This window comes from Vitis vinifera, chromosome 14 (assembly GCF_030704535.1).
Source record: "Vitis vinifera cultivar Pinot Noir 40024 chromosome 14, ASM3070453v1".
Taxonomy (NCBI): domain Eukaryota; kingdom Viridiplantae; phylum Streptophyta; class Magnoliopsida; order Vitales; family Vitaceae; genus Vitis; species Vitis vinifera.
The window spans coordinates 3,659,197-3,685,356 of NC_081818.1; the positions used below are offsets into that span (position 1 = coordinate 3,659,197).

General features: G+C 35.5%; 1 protein-coding gene across 1 annotated transcript in view; it reads right to left on the bottom strand.

The window, feature by feature from the left end:
• The window catches only part of LOC104881449 (uncharacterized), a 39,252-nt gene that overhangs the window by 5,755 nt on the left and 7,337 nt on the right, over positions 1 to 26,160 (bottom strand). Inside the window, exons 3-8 of the mRNA XM_010661783.3 lie at positions 25,028 to 25,636; positions 24,125 to 24,733; positions 11,095 to 11,745; positions 8,193 to 8,807; positions 5,514 to 6,215; positions 621 to 1,976 (exon numbers count right to left, since the gene is read on the bottom strand). Of these exons, the coding sequence (XP_010660085.2) occupies positions 621 to 1,976; positions 5,514 to 6,215; positions 8,193 to 8,807; positions 11,095 to 11,745; positions 24,125 to 24,733; positions 25,028 to 25,636 (4,542 nt within the window). The remainder of the gene's footprint in view (positions 1 to 620; positions 1,977 to 5,513; positions 6,216 to 8,192; positions 8,808 to 11,094; positions 11,746 to 24,124; positions 24,734 to 25,027; positions 25,637 to 26,160) is intronic.

Genomic DNA, 26,160 nt, shown 5'->3' on the forward strand with positions numbered 1-26,160 from the left:
AGCAGGGACTTGAACCTGGCTTCATAGTGGGACCCCAATTAAACTTCAGCCATTAAGCTGGGGTCTTTAGCAAATGATATCTTTTTACTTTCCATCCCATGCACATCTATGGAGAGTGACTTCACATAATGGTAATATTACTTTAAATATCAAAGTAGTCACAAAATATAATAGCAATGACTGCTAGAAGTTCCTTCTATGGTATTTCCACCAGAAATTGAAGCCGAAAAAAATGATTTTTGTTTCAAAAATTAAGTTAGTATGCTATTATTTAGAAACAACAAACATTGCAAATAATTTGAGAGAGGATTGTAAAGAATTAACATGCACAATTGAATTTTAGCCAAAAGATATAGAATGTGAAGAAAAAAAAAATATTTTGGCACTTAATCAACATTCTTTCTGTTTTTACTCTAACCTAATCTTTGTAGACCCAATGGATAAAAGTTTCAATTGGAAATCCAGTCATATTTAAAGTCCTTGGATTCTAAATAAAAGAAAGAAATCTTTTCTGAGTTAAATCTTTTTTTTTTTTTTTTATAAAAAAAATTGATTCATAAAGTGTTGAAAAGAAAAACAAAAATATAAGATGTGAAAGAATAATTAAGAGACATGCTAACCTGTTCATTGAAGAGCACCCCAGGCACTTTATTAGAGTCTCCCACATGAATCTTTTCAAGATGGAAACTTGTTAGTTTGGGCAACTTTAGAAGTGAAACACGGGTTATCTGAGGAAAAATGATCTCATCTGTAACTCCCTTCTCTGCTGCCACAATTTCTTTCATCGTATCACAATGTTCTATGCGTAAGTCCTGGAGTTGCTCAAGAGCCAACGCAAAGGAAGATGAAAACAGATACATTAAGTTGTCACACCGCTTCACCTGGATGAATTTCAAGTTCCCGAAGCATGAAACTTGTGGGTGCCTGCTGTCCACATCCCTATATTCCCTGACAATTTCTTTCATCGTGTAACAATGTTCTATGCATAAGTCTTGGAGTTGCACAAGAGCCAATGCAAAGGAAGATGAAAACAGATACATCAAGCTGTCACACTGCTTCACCTGTACGGATTTCAAGTTCTGGAAGCATGAAACCAGTGGAGGCTGGTTATCAAAATCCCTGTCTTCTCCGGTAACAATTTCTGTCATCGTGGGACAATGTTCTATGCATAAGTCTTGAAGTTGTACAAGACCCAATGCCATGGAAGGTGAAAAAAGATACATCAAGCTATCACACTGCTTCACCCGTACAAATTTCAAGTTGTGTAAGGACGAAACTTGTTGGGGCCTGTTGTCCACATCCCCATCTTCCATGATAATTTTTTTCATCTTAGAACAATGGTCTATGCATAATTCTTGGAGTTGCCCAAGACCCAAGGCCACAGAATATGGAAAAAGATACATCAAACTGTCACACTGCTTCACCTGTAGGGATTTCAAGTTCTGGAAGCAGGAAACTTGTGGGGGCCAGTTATCGGTATCCCTGCCTTCCACGGTAAAAATTTCTTTCAACGCGGGACAATGTTCTATGTGTAAGTCTTGGAGTTGCACAAGACCCAACACCATGGAAGGTGAAAAAAGATACATCACGCTGTTGCACTGCTTCACTTCTAGCGATTTCAAGTTTTGGAAGCACAAAACTTGTAGAGGGCTGTCGTTGCATATATCTCTCAACTGAGGTAGATCAATTAAGCTCACGTCTTCTAGCTTGGAGAGCGTCTCAACATGTTCATCATCACCATGAGCAAGTCCCTTAAGATCAAATACTTCTTCTAGGAGGTCACATTTTTTCACAGTTAGCTTTTTTAAATTGTTTAAGCACTGTATAAATTGGGGTGAAAAAAGACTTGATAGGAATGGGCAGTTTTCAACTATCAGGATCTTTAGATTAGAGAGGGCCCCGAATAAAACATGAAGATCCTTCATCTTCTCCAACTTGAGAGAGAGATTCAAGAACTCCAAGTTAGGGAACGCAACCTGCAAAAACCCAATAGATCATTACATCAATTGCAAGTTAGGGACATATATTCCAAAATATCCTGCCAATATTTTATTCCATTACAAATAAACCCATAAAATAAATAAACCAAATGAATAAGTTCATACATATTCCTAAAACTATCCATCCACTTTCATAACACAAACCCTATTGCGGTGCAAATGCTGCTCTTAAGATCAAGGATGGGTCACCCAAATGATGACTCTTAGAATAAGTCCACAAGGTGTGATGTTGAATGCTGTAAAAGGTTTAACTTGCTCTCATAGACGATTTATTGGTTTTCAAATGAGATGGTCAAAGTTTAATACAAGAAACTCTTTCAATTAATTATTTTTATTTCACTAACAGAACTTTTTAAACTATTTATGGACTGCTATAGAACTTACTTTGTATCAAAAACATTAGATCATAATATTGTTAGGATTTGTCACTTATGTAACTTGTTTTCTAGCTCATTAATACTTCCCATGCTCCATCAAATCTTGAAGAGAAAACTGTGAGCTTCTAAATTGTACCATACATTTATCCACAGGAATGTATAAATGAAGCACCTGTAAGTTGACTCCATCTACTGAGATGGCTTTAGGCACACACCTCGACATTTGCTTCTCAAGTTTTTTTCAATATTTTTTTTTTTTAAATTGCATTTTATTCATGTAGCAAAAGAATCATGACCTCTTTTATTGTGAATCTAACTTATTACCTCAAATGAATCAGAGAAACAAAAAACATAAGCAGACTAATTTAGACATGCTACTCATATTTTCAGTTATGTACTCTAAACGGTTTTCCATTAAAAACTTTTATAGTATTTTTGGCATTTCTTCCAACTAGCATCGAAGCAAACTCTGCTTATTATGGGCTTGCTCTTCTACCTACACCACTTAAATACAACCCTAACTCAAGACCTCTAATTCATTACCAAAGGGCACTATCACTTGACCTTTACTCTAGGAGGCTTTTGACAATTCAAGTCTTAAATGAGATTTACCATAAATCCTTCAGAAACTACACAACAGACCCAAGATGAGAAAATTTTCAACATTGGACTTGTTATTTTGTAATCTTTTTTATAAAAAAGAGTGATGCGTGGTTTATAATTACAAACAATTTTAGTCATTACCCAACAACCCCCCCTCAACACACACATATATAGGTAGATAGATATACAAACACACACATATATAAATAGATATATAGATATAAAAGTGTTGGTGAAATCTAAACCGTTGGATATTGCATAAATATATAGGATTATGGTATAAACAAATGGAATCGAGTATTAACAAATGAGACCAAAATACAATCTATATATATATATATATAAACTATTGGATAATTGTACAAATATATAGGATATGGTATAAACAAATGGGAATAGGTATTAATAAATGAGACCAAAATACAAAAGAATGGAATCAAGGTACAAAACAATGTGATATAATCCTTAAGAAACTACAAAACTATTAGACTTGAGATGAGAAAATTTTCATCATTGAACTTGTTATTTTGTATTTTTTTTTTTGAGAAAAAAGAGTAATGCTTAGTTTATAATTACAAACAATCCTAGTCATTATATATATAATTTTAGGTCATTGTTGAAAGTATATAGTGAAATTTAAACAATTGAATAATTGTACAAATATATAGGATTACAATATAAACAAATGAGACCAAGTATTAACAAATGAAACCAAAATACAAAAGAATGGAACTAGGATAATAAAAATTGTGATACAAATCAAGTATAAAGCAATGAAACCAAATTGTACATTTGACGACATAGTTTCACTTTTGGATGGGTATTTCTTCAGTATTGTTGGGTAGATGTTATATATATATATATATATATATATATTAAGGTACTAAGACACAAGTTTGGTACAAAACAATGGGACCAAATTATTCATGTGATATATTATGATTCATCCTGCTTTTCAATAGGTAATAATTCAATATTAAAGTGGGACTAAATTATCTCAATTAGAAAAATCCTCATTCTCATAATAGTTTGTTTCCCGACATTCTAACAATCTAATTTTTATGAAAACATTTCATCTCTCATGTCTTTCCATTATAAAATTCAATAAAAAATTATTATAGATAACAATTAAATAAAAAATAATAAAAATGACAAAACTACAATTAAAGCTAAAATCAAAATTTAAAACTAAAAATATAAAAATAAAATATTCATTCCCCACTTAAAAAATCATAACTTTCTCAATATTTATTTTTTCTTGTACACACTATACCATTCTTAGATTGATTCATTTTTCAAAAGGTTGAAGAAAAGGTGGAATTGAATATATCTAAGGCTAAAATCTCCAAAATTCTTAATATAAACTATTCTTTCACTAAAAGACAAAATTCAAAAATAAACCTTAAAAAATTAAATTCTATAAAATTATAAAATTATGGTCCTAGCTTAAAACATAGTACTTCTTTATATTTATCTCTCTTCTCACGTTTTCACTTGTTTCTTTTTTCATTAATCCATTATCCTAATTTTGTTTCTCTAAATAATTTTTAAGATTTTATCTTAATTTATTTTTATTTTTTATGAATTCATTATCTTAATTTTCTTTCTCTTAAAGGCAACCCATTCTTTCATAAAATTGTTGAACTTAATTTTTTTAAGCTTAGTAATTTTGCTAATTTTCTTTCAATGCTAAGGTATTTATACTTTTCTCAAATAAAATATTAAAAGTTAAGTAAGTTTATTTTATAATAAATATTGGAGAATTTTCATTTGAATGGTTTGCATGTTAACATTGAAAATGATGGTAAATAGTGAATAATTTTTGTTTTTACTTAATATATTAGGTTATATATATATAAGTGCACTTGTCATGTTAGAATTTGGAACTAAAAATTCAAGAAGTTCATTTTTGTAGATTATGTGATTAATCTATACATTAAAGTCATATTTTTTTAATTTGAACATTTCAAAACTCCAATATTCAATTTTTTTCATAAGATATGACATAGTTTAACTCTTTTAAATCTTATCATTTTTTTTATAAAATTGGTTATACATTACTTTATATTTCATACTTCCTATCGACATGCACATGCACACACACACACACCTATGACTTAACAATTATGCATGTGCCTTGATTCTCAAGTTTTGCCATATGGTGTACTTTATTCATGTAGTAATATTAACAAAACTATCATAACCTACTTTGCTCTAAATTTTACTTATTATCGCATATTTATAATAAAATGACTAATTTAGCCAAGCAATTAATCATGCGCTATTTTCTTTGAAGCATTCTAAAAAAAAGTTTAGCTATTCAAAACATTCGTTGTAAATAAACAAAACTTGACAACTCAAAATGATAAAATCAAGGTATTGTTTGAATAATTTAAATCATAAATTATGGCATTTATAATAATATCATAGATCACAATCATGTGTGGCTAAAGTGGCATGACTTTAACAAAAAGTTTTAGAAAACTTCAAGGCTATGAAACTAGAAACAAAATCAAAGAATTTGGGCTCTTACCTTATCACAAAGGAAGATGGGTTGCTTAACTGGCTTATCAAGTTCGGAAGCCAATTTCTCCAAACTTTCATGACTTTCCACCTCCAGTGTCTTCAACATTGGCCACTCCAAATTATGCAGTCCCAGATAGAAACATTCAAGTTGTTTTAGACAGGAACTTGTCAGAGAGGTCACTTCAGGGAAAAAGAACATGGACACTACTTTTGCCATATCTTCGTGTGAAACAATTTCCTTCACTCCACAAGAATTCATATCTTCTTCTTTAACTTGCATAAGGCTTCTCACTACATAACCTTCATAAGGAATTATAAGACTTGGACAATGAGAAACTTGTATAGACTTTAAGTTAGGATAGGTAAGAAGTCCTTGAGGAGCCTTATTCCATACACGCTTCAGCTTCTCTAAATTATCTAAACACAATTCTCGCAACTGAAGCGTAGGAATATCATGACTTTCCTTACTATCTATGGATTCCAGATCAAAAATCTCTTCCAGTGAATTAGAGTCCACTATCTTCAGAATTTGTAGACTCGGTAGCCTCTTCAGCATATTGGAAGGAATAACATTCTGCAGTTTTTGACAAGACCGCACTGATAGTCTTTTTAGTTTTCCAAAGGAATCTGCAACAAACTCGTTGTGCCATATCTTTTCCACACTATCCAGGTTGGAGATATCTAAGTCCCCCAAGCTAGGAAATGCAACCTGCAGACAAGATTAATCTGTGGCATTAGTAATATAACTATATACTCTGAATAACTACACATAATAGGATATAACATGTAAGGCACTATTCACAAAGAACAGAGATAGAATAAAAAAGACAAAAAATCAAACATTTGCCTTCACAAATACTTCATATGACCAAATCAAATGAAGCTGACAGAATTGCCAAATTCAGATTGTCGAATTATTCAAGTGAAATGATCAAAATTTGAACCCCTCTTTTCTTTACCTCTTCTTCCAAATTTGATAAATCTTAATGGTTCATATATTGGGTTATAATAATTAGAGATTAATATATCAGGTTTAGTTGACAAATTTGTTCCATTTTTTCTTGATTAGATGCAACTTGCTTTCTTAGATTTTATCAATATCAAGTTGATGTTGGACTTTATCAAACTTAACTTCGAATCACTCTAGAGTCATCAAATCCAAGGTAAATATACATTTATGGATTAGTAAAACTTTTGGAATGATTAACACGTGAATTGAAACTGAACATAGCATAAAATCAGCTAAAAAAAAAGTGACAAAATAGGAGAGCACACCCATTGGAGGTTCAAACACCCCCCATTCAGGAGTTCAAATGGTGTGAGTATAATTTCATTTTCCAATTCCAAATTCAGTTTTTAAATCTAACTTCTATTCTAAAAAGGCTTTTTGGTATTGAAAAGTGGCAGATTTTAAATATTAGGATTTTCAAGTATAAATAGACATGGTATTGAAAAGTGGCAGATTTTCAAGAACCCTAAGAAAGCAAAATTGATAAAAAATTGTTTATTAATATTTTTGGCTGTTAAACTACCAATTTAACCTAAAATTTTAAGTTGTTAAGTAATCAATCAAGGATGTATCCAGCCAATATGAGCTTTGGAAATACTAGGGGAATAATGATATCTCATGGTCATTAAATTGGAAAACAAGACTTTGATACCAATATGACTCAAAAGCATAAATTGTTAGATAACTAGCCAATGATGCATCAAGCCAGCTTGGGCCAAAGTCCTGGCACTATTTTTATCACTGATTGAGAAACAAGTTGATGAAAAGTTCAATCATATGTTAGCTTCTTCCTACTGTGAAACAAGATAGAGGAAATGAAATAGTGAAATGTAGTTTCCTTCCTGTATCCATTCATGAAATTCCTTTCTTTCAAAGTTTTGTTCTAAATAAAGTGCCAAAGGGAGAATTTGTTATAAGATGAGAAGAAAAGGTAATCTAATAGACAACCGACCTTTTCATTGAAGAGCATTGGGCAAAGGTTGTCATTGGAGAGCATTGAAAATTGTTATAAGATGACAATTAATTAATAGAGCATGAGGAAAAGCAGCAAGAATAAGTTAGGAAGAAGGGAAAACCAAGACTGGTGTGACTACTTCTGTGCTTTTTATTCAAATGATGCAATAAGAGGATGAAAATAGGTGCATTTGACAAGGCAGGGACTTGAACTAGACTTGATAGTGCAACCCCACTTAAACTTTAGCCATTAAGCTGGGATCTTTAAGAAATAATATGGGTATCATGTTAGGTGTAGTCTTTTACTTTCCATCCCATGCACATCCATGGAGGGAAACTTCACATTATGATAAATCAGAGATCTAAAATAGTGTTTAAATATAAAGGTAGTCGTGACAAGAGGTTCCTCATCATATCGTATTTCCATCAGAAATTGAAGCCGAAAGAAGGATTTTTGTTTAGAAAAAGTTAGTATGTTATTATTTAGAAACACCATAAATTGCAAATAATTCTTTCTTTTCTACTCCAACCTAATTTTCAAAGAATCAATGAATAGAAAATGTCTGATTGAAAATGGGGTCATATTTAAAGTCCTCTAATTCCAAATAAGAGATAGAAAACTTCTATTAATCAAATATTTTTTTTCTTAAAGAAATTTGATTCCTAATAAAGTGTTAAAAAGATAAGGTATAAGATGTGAAAGAATAACAGAGACTTTCTAACCTCGTCATTGAAGAGCACCCTAGGAGCCTGAGTTCTTAGATAGAAACTTGTTAGCATGGGCAAAGATAGAAGTGAAAGCTGGGTAGTTTGAGGAAATTTAATCTTGTCTGCAATCCCGTCTTCTACCTTGATGATTTCTTTTATCTGTGAACAATGCTCTACCCATAAGTGGTCAAGTTGCACAAGACCCAACGCCATGGAAGCTGAAAAAAGATACATCAGGCTGTCACACTGCTTCAGCTGTAGGACTCTCAAGTTTTGGAAGAAGGAAATTTGCCGAAGGTCCTTATTGCATATATGCCCCAACTGAGGAAGATCAATTAACTTCAGTTCTTCTAACTTTGAGAGCATCCTAGCATTTTCATAATCAGTATGATCAAGTCCTTCAAGATCAAACACTTCCTTTAGTTGATCACATTTTTCCACATTTAGTTTTTCTAAATTCTGTAAACTTGCAATCAAATTGTTTGGAACAACATTAAATAGTAACGGACACTTCTTCACTTCCAGGATGTGTAGATTGCAGAAGGAGCTGAGTGGAAGTCGGCGATCCCATATCTCCGTCAACTTGGAAAGCTCAGAGAGTTTCAAGATTTCCAAGTTAGGAAATGATACCTGCAGAGATCCATAAATTGAAGTAATTGCAAACTAGTAGACAAAAGGCATATCTTCACATGTCAATGTTCATGTGTTGACTTGTCCTTTTATTTGCACCATTTCAATTGTTTACATCAAGTGCCTTTGTAACCCTTTTTTTTTTTATTATTTATTATTATTTTCCCAATAAAATCTTTTAAATCATTTATTAACTCCAAAGCATATTATTTTTAAGTCATAGAGTTTAATAATTTTCTATTATTAACTTTAAGGCCTTATATTATTGCACTAGCTCATAATTTCCTTCCCATACTCACATGTTACAAACATTTAATTAATTAAAAATGGGACCAAAAAATCATTCACCGAAACAACATCAACTCCCTAAACTCAGAGCATATTCAGGAGAGATCTAATGATGGCTAGAAGCATATTTTCCTAATACTTGGAAGCGTTATCTTCATAAAAAATTGTTTTTGACAAAATTTGAAAAATCATTTGAATTGAACTACAACTTGATAGATACTTTTTAAAAAACACATTTTTTTTGTTAACATAACACGTTACTAGAAAAAGTGATGATTTTTTTTTTTTTTTTTTTTGAGTTGTAGTTTGTATCTAATTACTAATTGGTTCTTCAGAGAAGGGTTTTCAATAGAAGTACTACTAATAAAAAGGCTACTAACTTTAAGAAAAACCATGACTTCACAAACTAAGAGTTTTCTAGCTATGAAAACAATCAATATTAAACAACAAAAATCAAATGATGAAATGATCAAATCAAGCTAATTTTTTTAATACTAGAATTCTTGAATGAGGTTCATAAATGATAGATAGCCAATACTTTAACACAATCCTTAGAGAGCTACAAGACATAGACATGGAAGAATTTAAAGGTACTTTGGCTCTTACCTTTCCAACCAAGTGATCATTAAATTATGTTATCAAGTTTGAAGCTAATATATATGTCTAATTTATCATAATTTTTAGGGGTGACAATTTTGATATGATATAATGATGATATGACTCAAAAACGATACAAATTGTAGTGAGTTTGGGTTTAACCCATCTTACTCAGTTAATCTGTTTAATTTATGTCACAATCCCTCTATAACTCATTTACTTAATAGTGTCAAAATGACAATTTTATAATCCAACCAATTTATGATCTATTTAACCTATATAAATTTATTAATTTTATATATTTAAAAATTATAAAAAATTAAAATATATTTTTAAATTATAAATATCATATACTAATAAAAATTTTATATATTTTATCATAAAAATAAAAAGTATTTTATAATTAAAACATTAAATAAAATAATATATAATTTACTTTATGTATTTTCAACATATTATAATTAAATTGTATGATATTTGGCCTAAAAGGAATAAAATATTTGTAGGCCTAAACAATTCATAAAAGGAATAAATTAATTTAATTAAATAAATCAATGATTAGAATTTTGGCCTAAAAGGAATTGAATTTGAGATATTAGTTTTAGGCATAAATTTGCAGACTACTTATTCAACCTCCTCTAGATAGTTTTGTGATAAAGAATAAATTTTGGGATGGTAATTAGAATTTCTAATTATGTTTGATTGATAAGAAATTTATATCTCTTTATTGTATTTCTTTAAAAAATAATAATATATTTAGTGGCTCTTGCATGACAACAAAGAGGGTATTTTGATTATAAGTTTTAAAAAATTCCTAAAAATTATATTTCTAATTTTGTCTAAAAGTGTCTGGTTGAAAACTTGTTAAAAGAAATAGTTTTTTCTTGGAATAAGTGATAAGTTGACAAAAAAAACCTTGAATATGTTTCAATAAACAAACAAGGCCTAAGATGCTGCTAAATTTAGCTTTTAATTCAAATGATGCAACAAGAAGCTGAGGGTTAAGTTTAACAACGACTTGGGCTAGGCTTCATAATCGAAGCCTAACCAGTTTCAATCACTAAGTTGGAATCTCGAGGATACTCCATGTGTAAGGTCATAATTTTTATTTCATGAAAAATAATTGATTCATAAAATACTTGCTTTGCACCAAGTACACAAGTATTTCCGAAAAAGGATTCCTTAACTTTCCATTTTAACCTAATCTTTGGATGGCCTTATGGATGATAGTGTCAATAGAAATTCTATAACATTTAACTTCCATAATTCCAAATAAAAGAAAGAAATCTTTTCTATTAATTAATTCTTTTTTTTTTCTCTCCTCTTGAGGCATTTGATTCCTAATAAAGCATTAAAAGAAAAAAAAAATGATATTAAAAAAAAATAACAGAGATAAACTAACCTTTTCATGAAATAGCACACAAGCAAGGATATCGCAGTCTTCCATATGAACCTTTTCATGTGTACGAGTTCCCCTATAAAAACTTGTTAGGTTGGGCAAAGATAGAAGTGAAAGCTGTGTTGTTTGAGGAAATATAATCTTGTCTGCAACCCTGTCTTCCACCATGATGATTTCTTTTATCATAGAACAATGCTCCACGCATAAGTCTTTCAGTCGCTCAAGATCCAAAGCCATCCCAGAAGAGAAAAGATGCGTCAAACTTGCACACTGCTTAACATGCAGCAATTCCAAGTTCTGGAAGCACGAAATTTGCTGAAGGTCCTTATTCCATATATACCTCAACTTAGGAAGATCAATTAACTTCAGTTCTTCCAACATTGAGAGCATCCTAGCTTGTCCATGATCAGCATTGTCAAGTCCTTCAAGATCAAATACTTCTTGTAGTTGATCACATTTTTCCACATTTAGTTTTTCTAAATTCTGTAAACTTGCAATCAAATAGTTTGGAACAACATTCAATAGTAATGGACACTTCTCCACTTCCAGAAAGCATAGATTGCAAAAGGAGCTGAGCGGAAGTTGGCGATCCCATATCCTGGTCAACTTGAAAAGTCCAGAGAGTTTCAAGATCTCCAAATTAGGAAATGATACCTGCAGAGACCCCATAAATCGCATCAATGACAAATCCCCATGACATTTCTTCACATGCCATGTTCATATGTTCACTTGTACTGTTATTTGCACCATTTCAATTGTTTTACACCAAATGCCTTCAAAACACAACCCTTTTTCATTTATTATTATTTTCCCAATAAAATCTTTTGAACTATTTATTTACTCCTAACCATATTATTTTTAAATCATTGTGTTTAATAAATTTCTATTACTAATTTTAATACCTAATATTATTGATCTTCATGCTTTACATAAACCTATTCTATTATAGAAATGTCTTTCTGTTTTGTAAATATGCAGCTAAAGGTGAAAGGTTACAAAGGCTTGGTTAGAAGATGGTGGAAAAGCTATAATTTTAGATGTTCTTGCAGCCACATCCTAGATAGCAAACTAAAGGCTTTGAACCAAGATTTGAAAGCATGAAATAAAGAGATGGTAGGGAATGTGTCCACTAATAAAGCTGTAGCTCTCAACCAGATTGGATTGTGGGATGTAAAAGAAAGGGAATAGGGCCTATCTGCAGAGGAGAGTGAGGCCAGGAGAGGGGCTGTGAAGAGTTGACGAAGTGGCCAATGTTGAAAGAGATTTCTTGGAGATAAAAATTAATGCTATATTTGGTTCCCGAAAAATTTGAGGGAAAATACGAAGGAAATAAAATAGAAAAAAAAAAGTAGAAAGAACGAAAAAATGAAGGAAAATAAAAATAGATTCAAAGTCGATAAATTATTTTTATTTGTTACTTCAAACCCATTTTGCTTATTTTAATTCATCGATATAAAGATTAAATAATTTAAAAATACGTAAGTTTCTTATTAATTTTAATTATATTTTATTTTCTTTTATACTTTTCATAAAAACATGAGAAAATAATTTTCCTTGACATTTTTTTTCTTTCCTTAATATTTTATGGGAATCAAACATAACCTAAAAGAAATATGACTAAAAGAAGGACTAAAAATTCACAAAATGGAAAATGCCTAGAGAGAAGGATTTTTGTAAGCTCAATTAAAGTGAATGGGAGAAAGCTTTCTAAGGAGTTAGAGATAAAGGAAGGGGTGGTCAATGCTTTTTATGGTATTATGAATGAGTATGAGTGGGTTGGCTTTCTCCTCTTTGGGAGTGGAGAATCTAGGCTCCTTAAGAATCTGTTTTTTGAGCAAGAGGTTTTCTCAGGCGGTCTTTCCAGCCTGAGTGGAGACAAGGCCTTTGGCCAAGATGACTTTTCCATAGCATTTTGGAAGTTTTGTTGGGACTTTGTTAAAGAATGAGGTGATGGCTTTTTCCTTTTTTTTTTTTGCAAAGTTCAATGAACTAGACTTCTTTGAAAGAAGTTCAAATGCCACTTTCATAGTTCTAGTCCTAAAGAAATGGAGCAAAAGATTTAAAAGACTTTTGCTCTATCAGTTTGGTGCAACGACTTTCCAAGCTACTAGCTAAAGTCTTGGCTAAGAGATCCAGAAAAGTGGTAGGGAAAGTGATGTCCAATCTAGCATGAATTTGTCAAAAGGAAACAAATTTTGGATACAATGGTCATAGCAAGGAAGCCATTGGCTGTAGGCTAAAAGATCGAACAACGAGATAATTTGTAAGACGAATATTGAGAAGCGTAATAATCATTTGAATTGGGGCTTCCTGCAAGCAATTATGGAAAAAATAGGATTTGGTACAAAGTGGATAAGTTGGATGAAGTTGTGCGTCTCATCAACTCATTTTTCAATCTTGATGAATGGGACCATAACAAGCTTCTTGCAAAAATCAAGAGATTTAAGACATGGTAACCCACTCTCCCCTTATCTTTTCATTATGGCAATAAAGACACTCTCTTATATATTGAAGAAGGCTCATGAAGGAGGTTTTTTAAGGGCTTTGGAGCAAGTAGATGAGGAGAGGGTGTGAAATTGTCTAATCTTTTATTTGTTGATAATACTTTGATTCTTTGTGAGGCTAGCAAGGAGCCAATAGAGTGCATGAGTTGGACTTTCATGTGGTTTGAAGCAATCTCAACTTTAAAATTTAATTTGGAAAAGAGTGAGTTGACCCTAGTGGGGGAGTTTCCTAGTTTAGAGTAGTTGACTAGGGGGTTGGGTTGTAGAGTGGAAACCAACCACTTATCAGACCTCCCTTCGGGAACTCTTTTTAAATTAGTGCAAGTTTGGGATATAGTGGAGGAAAGATTTTGGAAATGACTCACTACATGGAAAAGGCAATACTTGTTAAAAAGGAAAAAGATTGACCTTGTTAAAAGAACCCTTTCTATCTTACAAATTGACTTCATGTCTTTCTTTGTGATCCTTCATAAGGTGAGTTTTAGATGGGAAAAAAAAATCAAAGAGACTTCCTATAAGGGAGGTAGGCTTCAAAGAAGGCCTCACTTAGTGAATTGGTTAATAGTCTAAATGAAAAAAAAAAATAGGATGAGGCTTAGGTATTTAAAATTTATCAACTCTAAACAAGGCACTCCTTGGTAAATGGTGTTAGAGATTTATATATGAGAATGAGTCTCTTTGGAAACATGTGATTAAAGGGAAGTATGGGATGGATGAGGGGGGCTGGTGTTCTAGAGTTTCGAGGGATGGTTATGGTGTGGGGTTATGGTAGGTTATTAGAAGTGGGTGGGAGGGGTTTAACAAAAGGGTTAGGTTTAAGGTGGGAAATGATAGGAGGGTGAATTTTTTGAAGGATAGGTGAAATGGAGATGAATCCTTGGAAGAGGCCTTTCTTAAGTTGTTCTCTATAACCTCTGCAAAAGATGCTTGGGTTGATCAATTGTGGGAGCAAATCAAGGGAGGTTGTTGGAAGCCACTTTTCATAAGACATAACAATCATTGGGAGATAAGAGAGGTGGAAGCTCTTTTTAGGAGATTGCAATGGTAGACAATTAGAAGGGATATAAAGGACACCATTGGCAAGGTTAAAGACTAGTAAATTCACACTTACATCCTTTTATTCTTTCTTAACACAATATAGAGTGGAGAAGTTTCCTTTTGGCGTTGTATGGAACCCTAGGTTCAAATGAAGGTTAGCTTTTTTGCTTGGGAAGCTTCTTGAGGTAGAATTCTGACTATGGATCAGCTAAAAAGAAGGGGTTCGAGGTTGCTATGTAGGTGTTATTTGTATAAAGAAGAGGAAGAATTGGTGTATCATATCCTCCTTCATTGTTCTAAAGTTGTTATGCTTTTTTGGCAATTAATTTATGCTTTGTTTAGGGTTCAATGGAACATCTTATTTTCAATCAAGGATGCCCTTCTGATCTGGCATGATTTTTTTGTAGGGAAGAACATGAGGAAAGTGTGGAGAGCAACTCTTTTATGTTTATTTTCGATCATACAAAAGAAGAGAAATAGAAGGGCCTTCAAAAGCATAAAAAATACAAATCAAGCAATTAAACAATCTTTTATGTGAATTTTTTGAGAATGGGTTAGGGTGCGCATAGGAGAGGGCTCCTTATCTCTAATGGACTTTATTGACCTGTTGCACTCTAATTAGTAAGGTGAGTGTGGTGTTCTTGTATTCCCTTTGTCTCTTTTTGGCCTTTGGCACATTGTATACACCGTGTATACTTCCATGCACCCATTACTTGTTCTATAGCTCATTATAATTTCATTTCCATACTGCACATGTGTTATTACAAACAGTTAATTAATCAAGATTGGGAGCACAAAATTTATCATTCACTTGAAACAACATCAACCCCAAACTTAAAGCCTATTTTCAAGAGATTTTGTGAAAGTTAGAAACACTTTCTAATACTTGAAAGTGTTATCTTAATAAAAAATAGCTTTTGACAAAATTTTAAAAATCTAAAAAATCATTGGAAGTTATTCTTGAACTAGGACTTGATAGGTACTCCTTCCATATATATATATATCACTTTATTGCTTAACAAATTATTAGAAAAAGCAATGAAAACAATTTTTTTATTTTTTATTCTAGGTGCAAGCAGTCCGCATCTTCATAGACATGTCTATTTTAAACACTCCCTGCTTCTTTATAGAAGGTATAAAGAAGGTTTTAAATAGAAGTACTACTAATAAAAAGGTCATAAGTAAAAAAGCACTTTTACCAAAACTACAACCAAATATGTCCTTACAAACTTTAAGAACTTTTGACCTTTTAAATTAAACTCAAAATTGATGAATACTTAAAGAAAATAAAGATTAATCACTTAAACATTATTCCATGTGCTCTAATGGAAAATGGCATTCTACTCACCTTGAGTTGGTTTATTCTCAAGTTTTTTCAAATTTTCATTGTATTTTTTTATTATTATAAAAAAACAATGATCTCATTGCATTGAAATTTCATTGTATTCATGTTAAATTATAATAAAAGTATCACGACCTACTATTGTTCATGTTTCCTACTTTCTTGTCAACTCATATTGCCACAAATGCATAGAATAATGACTAATTCAACCACACAATGCAATTCAAGCATCCATTCTTTTAAACATTCAAAGAGTTTTCTAACTATGAAAACACTCACTATAAATCAATACAAATAAAATGATGGAATGATCAAATCAAGTTAATCTTTTTAATAGTAGAATTTTTCAAATTTTTTTGATAGGAAAAGAAATTTCATTAAGAGCCAAAAGGCTAGAGAAAAGGTATACACGGAGGATACCAAAAACAAAGAGGCAAAAAACAAAGGGACAAAACAAACCTGACCCTTACTTGGTGGCTAGCTAGTCTACAAAATCTATTAAAGACAAAGTGTGTTCCTCTATATAGACCCTAGCCCAATTCACAAAAATGTACAAAAAAATGGATTTAATATCTTGATAATTCCTCTCCTTATCCTCGAAGGCCCTCCTATTCTTTTCTTTCCAGATAGTCCACATCAGGCAGAGGGGGGGCAGCTCTCCAAGCTTTCTCTCTTTTCTTGCCCACAAAAGATCCATGCCAACCTAGGAGGTTTCTTTTCACAGAGGAGTGCATCACCCATTGCACCCCAAAAAATGAGAAGATCAGAAGCCATAACATTCTGGCCTTCTCGCAAAACAGAAGAAGGTGATCTGGGTTTCCTCCTTATATTTACACAAAAAGCACCTGTTGGGGATGCTCCTACCAAATCTCTTTAGGCGGTCCGTGGTGAGCAGCCTGCTCCAAGCTGCCTCCCAACCAAAGAAGCTAGCCCTAATTGCAACCCAAGGCGTCAAAATAGTTCTAGCCGGGAAGGGGGGCTTGGTGTCCCTTGAGAATGAGCTATAAAAAGACTTAACAGAAAATGTCTCATTCTTGCTCTCTTTCCACTAGAACAAGTCATCCACACCTCTTCTAATGGTTAAGGGATGAAGCGTGCTTAATAAGCTTTCTACTTCTCCCATCTCCCAATCATTAAGGTGTCTATTAAAACGAAGCCCCCAGCTACCTCCACCTTCGTCTTCCTCCCAAGCCTCAGCAACCCATCCTTCTTTATTGACGGAGAGATTAAACAAGATGGGGAAAGCTTCTTCCAGAGATTGATTTCCACACCACAAATCCTTCCAAAACTTCACTCTAGTGCCATCCCCAATGATAAAGCGGGAATGAGAACGAAATTTCTCCCAACCTTTTCTGATGGCCTTCCAGACCCCCACCCCATAACGGTCTCTTACATCTTTGAAGCACCATACTCCCTCTTGAAGGTCGTACTTACTAAAGATAATTTGCTTCCATAGGGACTCATTCTCATTAGCGAATCTCCATAGCTGTTTCCTAAGAAGGGCCTTGTTAAAAGTAGCTAGACTACGAATGCCCAAGCCACCTTCCTTTTTATCGGCACAAATAACCTTCCAACTCACCAAGTGAGGTTTATTCCTAAGGCTCCACCGCCCCATAAGAAGTCCCTTTGGATCTTTTCAAGCCTTGCGCACACCCTCTTGGGGATCACAAAGAGAGAGAGAAAGTAGGTTGGGAGGCTTGAGAGGGTGCTTTTCAGCAAGGTAAGACGACCACCTTTGGAGAGGTATTGCCTTTTCCAGAGAGACAACCTTTTCCTGAATCTTTCTTCCACTGCATCCCACACCCTAGTGGATTTGTAGGGGACTCCAAGGGGAAGACCCAAGTAGAAGGTAGGTAAGCTCCTTATTTTACATCCCAAGACCGACACAAGAGTCTCCATAGGAATGCCTTCCCCCACTGGGATGACCTCTATTTTACTCAGATTGACTTTTAATCCTAAAATTGCCTCAAACCACATGAAGGTCCAGCTACGGTATTGCAACTAATCTGCAACAGCATCATAGAAAATTAAGGTGTCATCGGCAAACAAGAGATGGGACACGAACAACCCCTCACTTCCTCTTCCTCCCACTTTGAAACTAGAAATAAAGCCCCCATTTCTTGCACGGGACAACAATTGGTTAAGAGCTTCCATGGCCAAAAAGAAGAGATAGGGGGATAGAGGGTCGCCCTGTCTCAATCCCCTAGAGCTACGAAAGAAGCCGAGGGGCTTCCATTGATGAGGATTGAGAAGGTAGCCATGGAGCAGCACCATTTTATCCAATTAATCCATCTATGCCCAAATCCCATCTTAGACATCACATCCATGAGAAAGTCCCAATTGACATGGTCAAAAGCCTTCTTAATGTCCATTTTGAGAAGGAGACCCGAGATGTTGTCTTTCAATCTAGATTCAAGGGCTTCATTACCAATAAGAACAACGTCTAGAATATGTCTCCCATGGACGAAAGCATGCTGAGAATCAGAAATCATCTCCCTTATCACTGTTTTCAATCTATTGGCTAGGACTTTGGCAAGCAATTTGTACACACTCCCTACCAGGCTGATTGGTCTGAAATCTCTTAGGTCTTCAGTCCCCTCTTTCTTAGGAATGAGCAAGAGGAACGTGGAGTTTAAGGTTCTTTGGAAGGTCCCATGGAGGTAGAACTCCCTAAAGAGGCCCAAAATCTCTGGTTTAACAATGTCCCAGCAAAACAACTAGAAGACCATTGTGAAGCCGTCCGGACCTGGGGCTTTGTCTCCACAGAAGCTGCTTAGGGTTGCAAAAATTTCTTCCTCAGAAACCATAACTTCTAGGCTGCTGACCAAGCCTTCTCCCAACTCCTTGAAGTTAAGGCCATTTATACTAGGCCTCCAATCCCCAGAATCAGAGAGGAGGGTCTGGTAGGCACTACAAACACCTTCTTTTATATCTACCAAGGAAGAGAGATTCACCCATTGACTTTAATTTTGGACAGGAAATTCCTTCTTGCCTTAGCATTGGCCATTTTATGGAAATATTTGGTATTTTTATCACCTTCTCTTGACCAGATTTCTCTTGACTTCTGTCTCCAAGAAGTTTCTTCCAAAAGGGTCCATTTCTTATATTCCTCAAGATCCAGCTTTTTAGCCTCTAAATCTTCAGGAGTAAGAGTGTTCTCATTCTCCTTGGCTTCCCACCGCTGCAGGCGAGAAAAGGCCTTTGCTCTATTGAAAGAGACATTCCCTACCACCTCCTTGTTCCATTTTTTTAGGTTCTTCTTAAGAGCTTTGAGCTTCTCAGCGATGCAGTGGCTGCTATAGCCTTCAATGGAATATCCATTCCACCAGCTTCTTACTAGGTCTTTGAAACCATCTATTTTCAGCCACATATTTTCAAAATGGAAGGGGCTTCTGCTTGAAGAGAATCCACCAGCTTCTAGAACTATGGGGCTATGATTAGAGACCAAGCGAGGGAGACAGATTGTGTAATGGCAGAAAAGTGGTCCTCCCATTGGTCAGAGATTAAGAATCAGTCCAATCTAGAGGCAGCTTGAGAGTTCAAGCCCCCCATCCAAGTGAAAGGACCTCCAGCCAGTGGGAAATCCCTCAGCCCCAGTTCTCCTATCACCTCTGAAAATCTCCTCATATCAGCTGTGAGTCTAAGGGCATTTCTTATTTCCTCTAGATATCTTATAGCATTAAAATCCCCTCCTATGCACCAAGGGTCTTCTCAGAGGCCACGGATGGCTCCAAGCTTTTCCAAAAAATCTTCCTTTTCGCTACCTATCACTGGCCCGTACACTCCAGAGAAAATCCAAGAGAAACCATCAATGCAGTTTCTAAAACGAACAGAGATGGAGTACCCCCCACTTTCTACCTCCAAATTCTCCAAGACTCTATTATCCCAAAAGAGAAGGAGGCCTCCTGTCGTGCCCCTAACGTCCACTGAAGCCCAATTAAGAAATCTTCCTACTCCCACACTTTTCACTAATTGCGTAGAAACATCTTTTACCTTCGTCTCGAAGAGACATACCAAATTTGGTTTTTGATTCCTCACCACTCCCTTGATCATATTTATTTTTTCACAATCATTAAGCCCTCAGACGTTCCAACAGAGAATTTTAATTCTCATTAATCAACTAGAATCAAATCCCAGGGGGCACTGACAGGATTTTTGGTTATCCTTGATGTCCCCCCATAACTAACAGAGCATTCCAATATTTTTAACTCTCTTTCAAAATGGGTGGTGCAAGATTTTTTCTTCTTCCTTCTCTTGCTGAGGGAGTTACTTCCAGTCCTCAGTTTCAATTTCGCGAGCAAAACCAGAATCTCGACTTTATGCCCTTCAACAGGAATTCCCAAGACTTTGCTAAAATGCAATAATTTGGAGAGCTCCTCTTCTGACCAACCTTCTTCACACGGGGGATCATCCGACAAGTCTCTCTGCTTCGCCATGTCTTTTTCCATATCAGAGTTCAGGGCTTCAGTTAGAATCACTGTCGACCTATCTCTGAGCATGATGGACAAGGGGTTCGGCGTCACTTCTACATCCCTTGCCTTTGATTTTAAAAGACTAGAGCCAGGTCCCCTTCCCCTCTCAAGCCCCGTGTCCCAGAAAGGAGAAGAAGAAGAGGATGACTCCCCTCTCAAGGAGATCGGGGGTAGAGAAAGCATACCTTGTTGATTACGAGCTTCGACAAGGGGGGGAGGGGGAGAGAGAGAGAGAGAGAGAGAGAGAGAGAGAGAGAGAGCTCCTTCACAGGTGGCGGCACTTCCAAAAGGAACGACGCTTCCAGCTAGAGGGGCTTGCGAGCTTTGACGGGAAGGGAAGGCTCCAACATAGGCTTCGGCGCATCCAAAAGGGGCAACGCTTCCAATTGGGGGGGTCTTGCGAGCTTCGACAGGGAGGGAAGACTCAAACGCAGGATTCGGCACATCCAAAAGGGGAGACGCTTCCTTCTGAGAAGACCTTGCGATGGTAGGAATCATAGCAGGGGTTCCACTCCTCTGACATGGCGAGCAGCTAGGGCTTCCTTGCCCTAAATCTTTGGAAAGGGCTAGACCGAGGGGTTTACAAGGAGAACCCAAAGTGGCTGGGACCTAGGCCTTCCCTAGCCCAAGCCCAAAGGAAATTCCACATGCCAGGCCCGAATGGGCCATGGCATCCAGATGTTGGCCCGTCTCCACATCGTGGGCTTGGGAAAGGGGATGCTGGCCCGTTTCCATAGCGCGGGCAAGAGAAAGGGGAGCAGCTGCACCCGTCTTGTCTGAGGCAGGGGCACCAGTCCCTAAGGCTTACGAGGGCAGCTTTTCAGGCTGTAGAAGGACTGTGGCAAAGGGCTGGGAGTCCACACTCCCCTTAGCGCGTGAAGGGGTCTCATCTTCTTCCCTAATATTCCAAGCACTAGACCCGTGGGCGGGGATCACAGTGGAGAGGTAGGGTTTTTCTTCCCACCATAGTTGCAGAGCATAACAAAAGGAGCCAGCGACCACCTGCAGTGAACTTGGGTGTTGCCATCCTCTGGTTTCGACGAGGACTCTGGCCCACTTGAGGTTCCGATGTTCAGCTGTGTTTTCATTCACAGCCACGAACCTCCCACAAAAGTCACCGAACTTCTTGAAGAGGCTTCTTCCCCATAGATGCAGAGGGAGTTCTAAAATTCTAACCCACACGTGGCGTGCGTCCCCTCTATCTCCCTCAAGACATCCCACAAATGGTTTCCATTTTTCTAAGCAGAAGCTTCTTCCTCTAAAACGTCTCGTCCCTGAATTATACACCCTCTTTGCTTCGTCCTAGAATTCAAACTCCAGTAGCATGAGATTTTCTCTCCTGTTTGACAGCCAGAGGTTTCCTTCCAAGAACCATGAGTTCTTCGCCCACGATCCGAAAGAAACAAGGTCAAGAAGGCGAACAACGTCTCCCACCCAAGAGCCCACAAGACACCTACCCAGCAGCTCCTCATTTCTATCCAAAGTTTCTTTCTCAATTTCTAGCCAAACGGCATCGCGTGGCACGGGGTAGTCCTGAAGAGAAGATGAGACTATGTCTACACTACTGCTGGGCGAGTCTTGAGAAGGTAAGTGGTCATCCAACAGAGCACCTTTCCACTGAAGGGGGGAGACTCCCACACTTCTCTGTTTACTAGCAAGAATTTTTTAGCCTCCAACAAGCCCTTTTCCTTCAGGAAAAGCCAAGGAAAATCTTTTGTTCTCCACATCTCTTACGACGCAAAACAAGAATCTTCCTGCTTTATTACTTCTGAGTTCCAGACTATAATCTCTATCACCTTCTAACCAAAATTTCCTGAAATGAGTTCTTTCCTTTAGCCCACAACATGACTCAACCCCTTCTAGCAGCAAAGATAAGTCTTTTCCTCCAAATCTGATCCATGAAGAAAACTTAGGGCCTCTTTCACAGATCTTTCCACACACTTTTCCTTTGTGTTCTTCTATGTTAATCTCAAAAGTCTTCAACTCAACACCAAACCAACACCTACCTTCAGGGGAAGTTACCGGCATTTTTACCAGTACAGGTTTGTTAAAAGAGTATTCCCTCTATGTACCCAAAGAATGAATCCTATGTCGGTCAATAGTAGAATTTTTTAATGAGGTTCATAAATCATAGATAGGCAATGCTTTAACATAATCTTTGAAGAGCTAAATGAATAGGAGATAAGGACAAGTTCAAAGGTGTTTGAACCTTACAACAAAGAAAATAGATGGTTGAATCATGTTATCAAGTTTAGAAGCCAGTATTTTTTATTTATCACAATTTTCAACCTCCCATTCTTTCAACAATTACCATATACATTCCCAAATGGAAGCTTTTGAGTTTGATATTAAAATATACAGTAAAAGAAAACACTTCTTTGGTTCAATGTCTCTATAACGACTTCCACCTAACCATGTAGATATTATTCGCTCTAAGTTCAAAGGAGTCTTCACGACTTTAAAATACATTTACAATGTTAAGAAGAGTTCATACTTATATAATGTCATAAACTTTCTCCCTTATCTGATGTGGGACATTACAATTAAGCACCCTATGTAAACACAATTTCCTCGTTATGTCCCACGGGATTATGGGGCCAAACAGATAGACATCTCTTATGGGGGCAAAACAAATAGACTTCCCATATGAGGGCCAAACAAACTCCCACATCGGGATCGGGGATAGGCTCTAATACTTTCCAATACCATTTGTAACGATCCATACCTAACCATGTAGATAAGAGAGAGTTTCTGACACTATATAAGTATGAACTCTTCTTAACCTTGTAGAAGTGTTTTAAAGTCATGAGGGCCCTTTTGAACTTAAAAGAGGGAGCAATATCCACATGGTTAGGTACAATCATTATAAATGGTATCAGAACATATCCCCAATCTTGATATAGGGGTTTGTTTGACTCCTTGTTTGAAGGGTGCCCGCTAAAGTCATCACTCATGGGATAGTCCAAGTGAACACAAACACGGCTCCTTTTTTTGAAGCCATAGAGTAAAAATTTTCTATTACTAACATTAGCTACTAATATAATGATACTTGAGATACCCACTTTCATAGCTTGGTCATATAATTTTCTTGTCATATTGCACATTCTCAAGTTGATTTATGAAGTGTGCATCCTTTCAAAGAAATTAAGCAAAATTGATTAAAAAAGTTTATCTATATTTTTGGCTGTCAAGATACCAACCTAAAATCTTAAGTTGTTAAGTAATTGATCAAGAATTTATCCAGTCAGCATGAGTTAAAGTCTAATAATTAATTCGATACCATATGTGCATCAGGCCAAGTAGCCAACAATGTTAAGCTACCAATCATTAGGGGACTAATGATATCTCCTGATCATTTGGAAAACAGGGCTTTGATTCCAATTTGACTCAGCTGCCTAAGTTGTTAGATAACTGGCCAATGATACATCAAGCCAGCTTGGGCTAGAGTCCTGGCATTAGTTTTATCACTGCTTGAGAAACAAGTTTTGATGAAAATTCTGTCATATTTTAGGTTCTTCCCACTGTGAAACAAGATAAGGAAATGAAATACTGAAATGTAGTTTCCTCTATCTATTCATTCATGAAATTCTTTTCTTTCAAAACTTTGTTCTAAATCAAGTGCTGAAGGGAAAATTGTTATAAGATGAGAAGAAAAGGAAATCTAAGAGACAACTGACCTTTTCGCTGAAGAGCACTGGAGTAAGGATATCATGGTCTCCCAGACCAAGCCTTCTGAGAGTATGGCTTCCTGGATAGAAACTTGCTAGGCTGGGCAAAGATTCAAGTGAAAGAGACCTTAATTCAGGAAACTCGATCTTATCAATAATCTCTTCAGCTCCTTCTCCCTGCCTGATGATTTCTTTTATTCCTTCAGGTTCTGTGTAAAGCGAGAAAAGCATTTTCAAGCTGCCACAGTTATGCACCTTGAGAAATTCCAGGTTTTGTAAGCACAATTTTTTTCCAAGGACCTTGTTGCACATATGCTCTATGTTCTGTAAATCATCTAAACCCAATTGACTCGGCTGACTGTCTGTTACATCTTCCGGAACATTTATCACTTCTAAATCAAAAACCACTTTTAATTCATCACAGCTGTCTATTGTAAGAGACTCTAGACTTGGCAACCAATTCTTGGATGTCAAAATATTCTGCAGTTCATTGCAATTTTCTACCTTCATTTCCTTCAGTTTGCTGAATGAATTATTTGCAAACAGTTGGTTTTGCCATATTTCTTTCACGTTATCCAGGCCGGTGGCATACAAGAACTCCAATTTAGGGAATGCAACCTGCAGAGTCCATCCCATCATGTTAATAAAATACCTATAAATTTGTTAATATCACAACATGATAGGAAATAGGACATAGAAGGTAAACATGAAAAGAACACAAAGCCAGAAGAAAGAAATAAATAAAAGAAAACATTTGCATTCATTAATGCTTCATCTTCTTAGCAATTAATTAAATATTTTCCCTGAAAAAAATTAATTGATTACGAATATGGTGTTAAATTGACAAAAAGAAAAAAAACAAAAACAAAAAGCAGAAGATGTGGAAGATTAATAACTAAGAGACATGCTAACCTCTTCATTGAAGAGCACCCCAAGATTCTGTGTTCTTAGATAGAAACTTGTGAGGTTGGGCAAAGATAGAAGTGAAAGTTGGGTTATCTGAGGAAAAGTGATCTTGTCTGTAGCTCCGTTTTCTGCAATGACAATTTCTTCTATCATAGGGCAATTTTCTATGCGCAAGTGTTTGAGTTTGACAACACCCAATGCCATGGAAGCTGAAAAAAGATACATCAAGCTGTCACACTGCTTCACCCGCACCAATTCCAAGTTCTTGAAGCACGCAACTTGTCGAGGGCTGCTGTTGCATATATATCTCAACATAGGTAGATCGATTAAGCTCAGTTCTTCTAACTTTGAGAGCATCTCAACATGTTCATTGTCAGCATCATCAAGTCCATTAAGATCAAAGACTTCTTCAAGTAGGTCACATTTTTTCACAGTAAGCTTTTTTAAATTGCTTAAGCTTTGCACAAAATTGGATGACAAAACATTGGAAAGAAATGGGCAGTTCTCAATTATTAGGATCCTTAGATTAGAGAAGGCCCCAAATAAAGGTTGAAGATCCTGTATTTCCTTCAACTTGAGAGAGAGATTCAAGTACCCCAATTTGGGGAACGCAACCTGCAAATACGCAATAGATCATTACATCAATTGCAAAAGTGGTGGTCCAATTCCCAAAAAAATACATTCCCCGCCAAATATTTATTACAGGGAAAAAGAGGAAAAAAATCCTGTTTTAATTACAATCAAGTAATTCTCCCAAGTAAAAAGTTCTCTATTAAAAATTCTATGTAGTAATATTTTAACAATCCAATTTTTAAATCTATCTACGTAGCAAGACATTTATTTTGATTTCGATTGAAGCAAACTTTGTGCATTATGGGCTCATCCTTCTATCCTATACCATTTAAATTCTAGGAAGCCTTCAAGGAAGGACCTTTAGTTCATTACTAGAGGATGCACTCACTTGAGCTACACTTTGGAAGGCCTTTCACCATTCAAATAGATTCATAAGATAATAGATTACAGTCTTTAAATTATTAAAGACGACTTTAACATAAATTCTAAAGAAACTATGCAACTATCAAACTTGGAACTAGAAAATTTTCACAAGTCCTTATTGGAATTGTTATTTTTATTCTTTT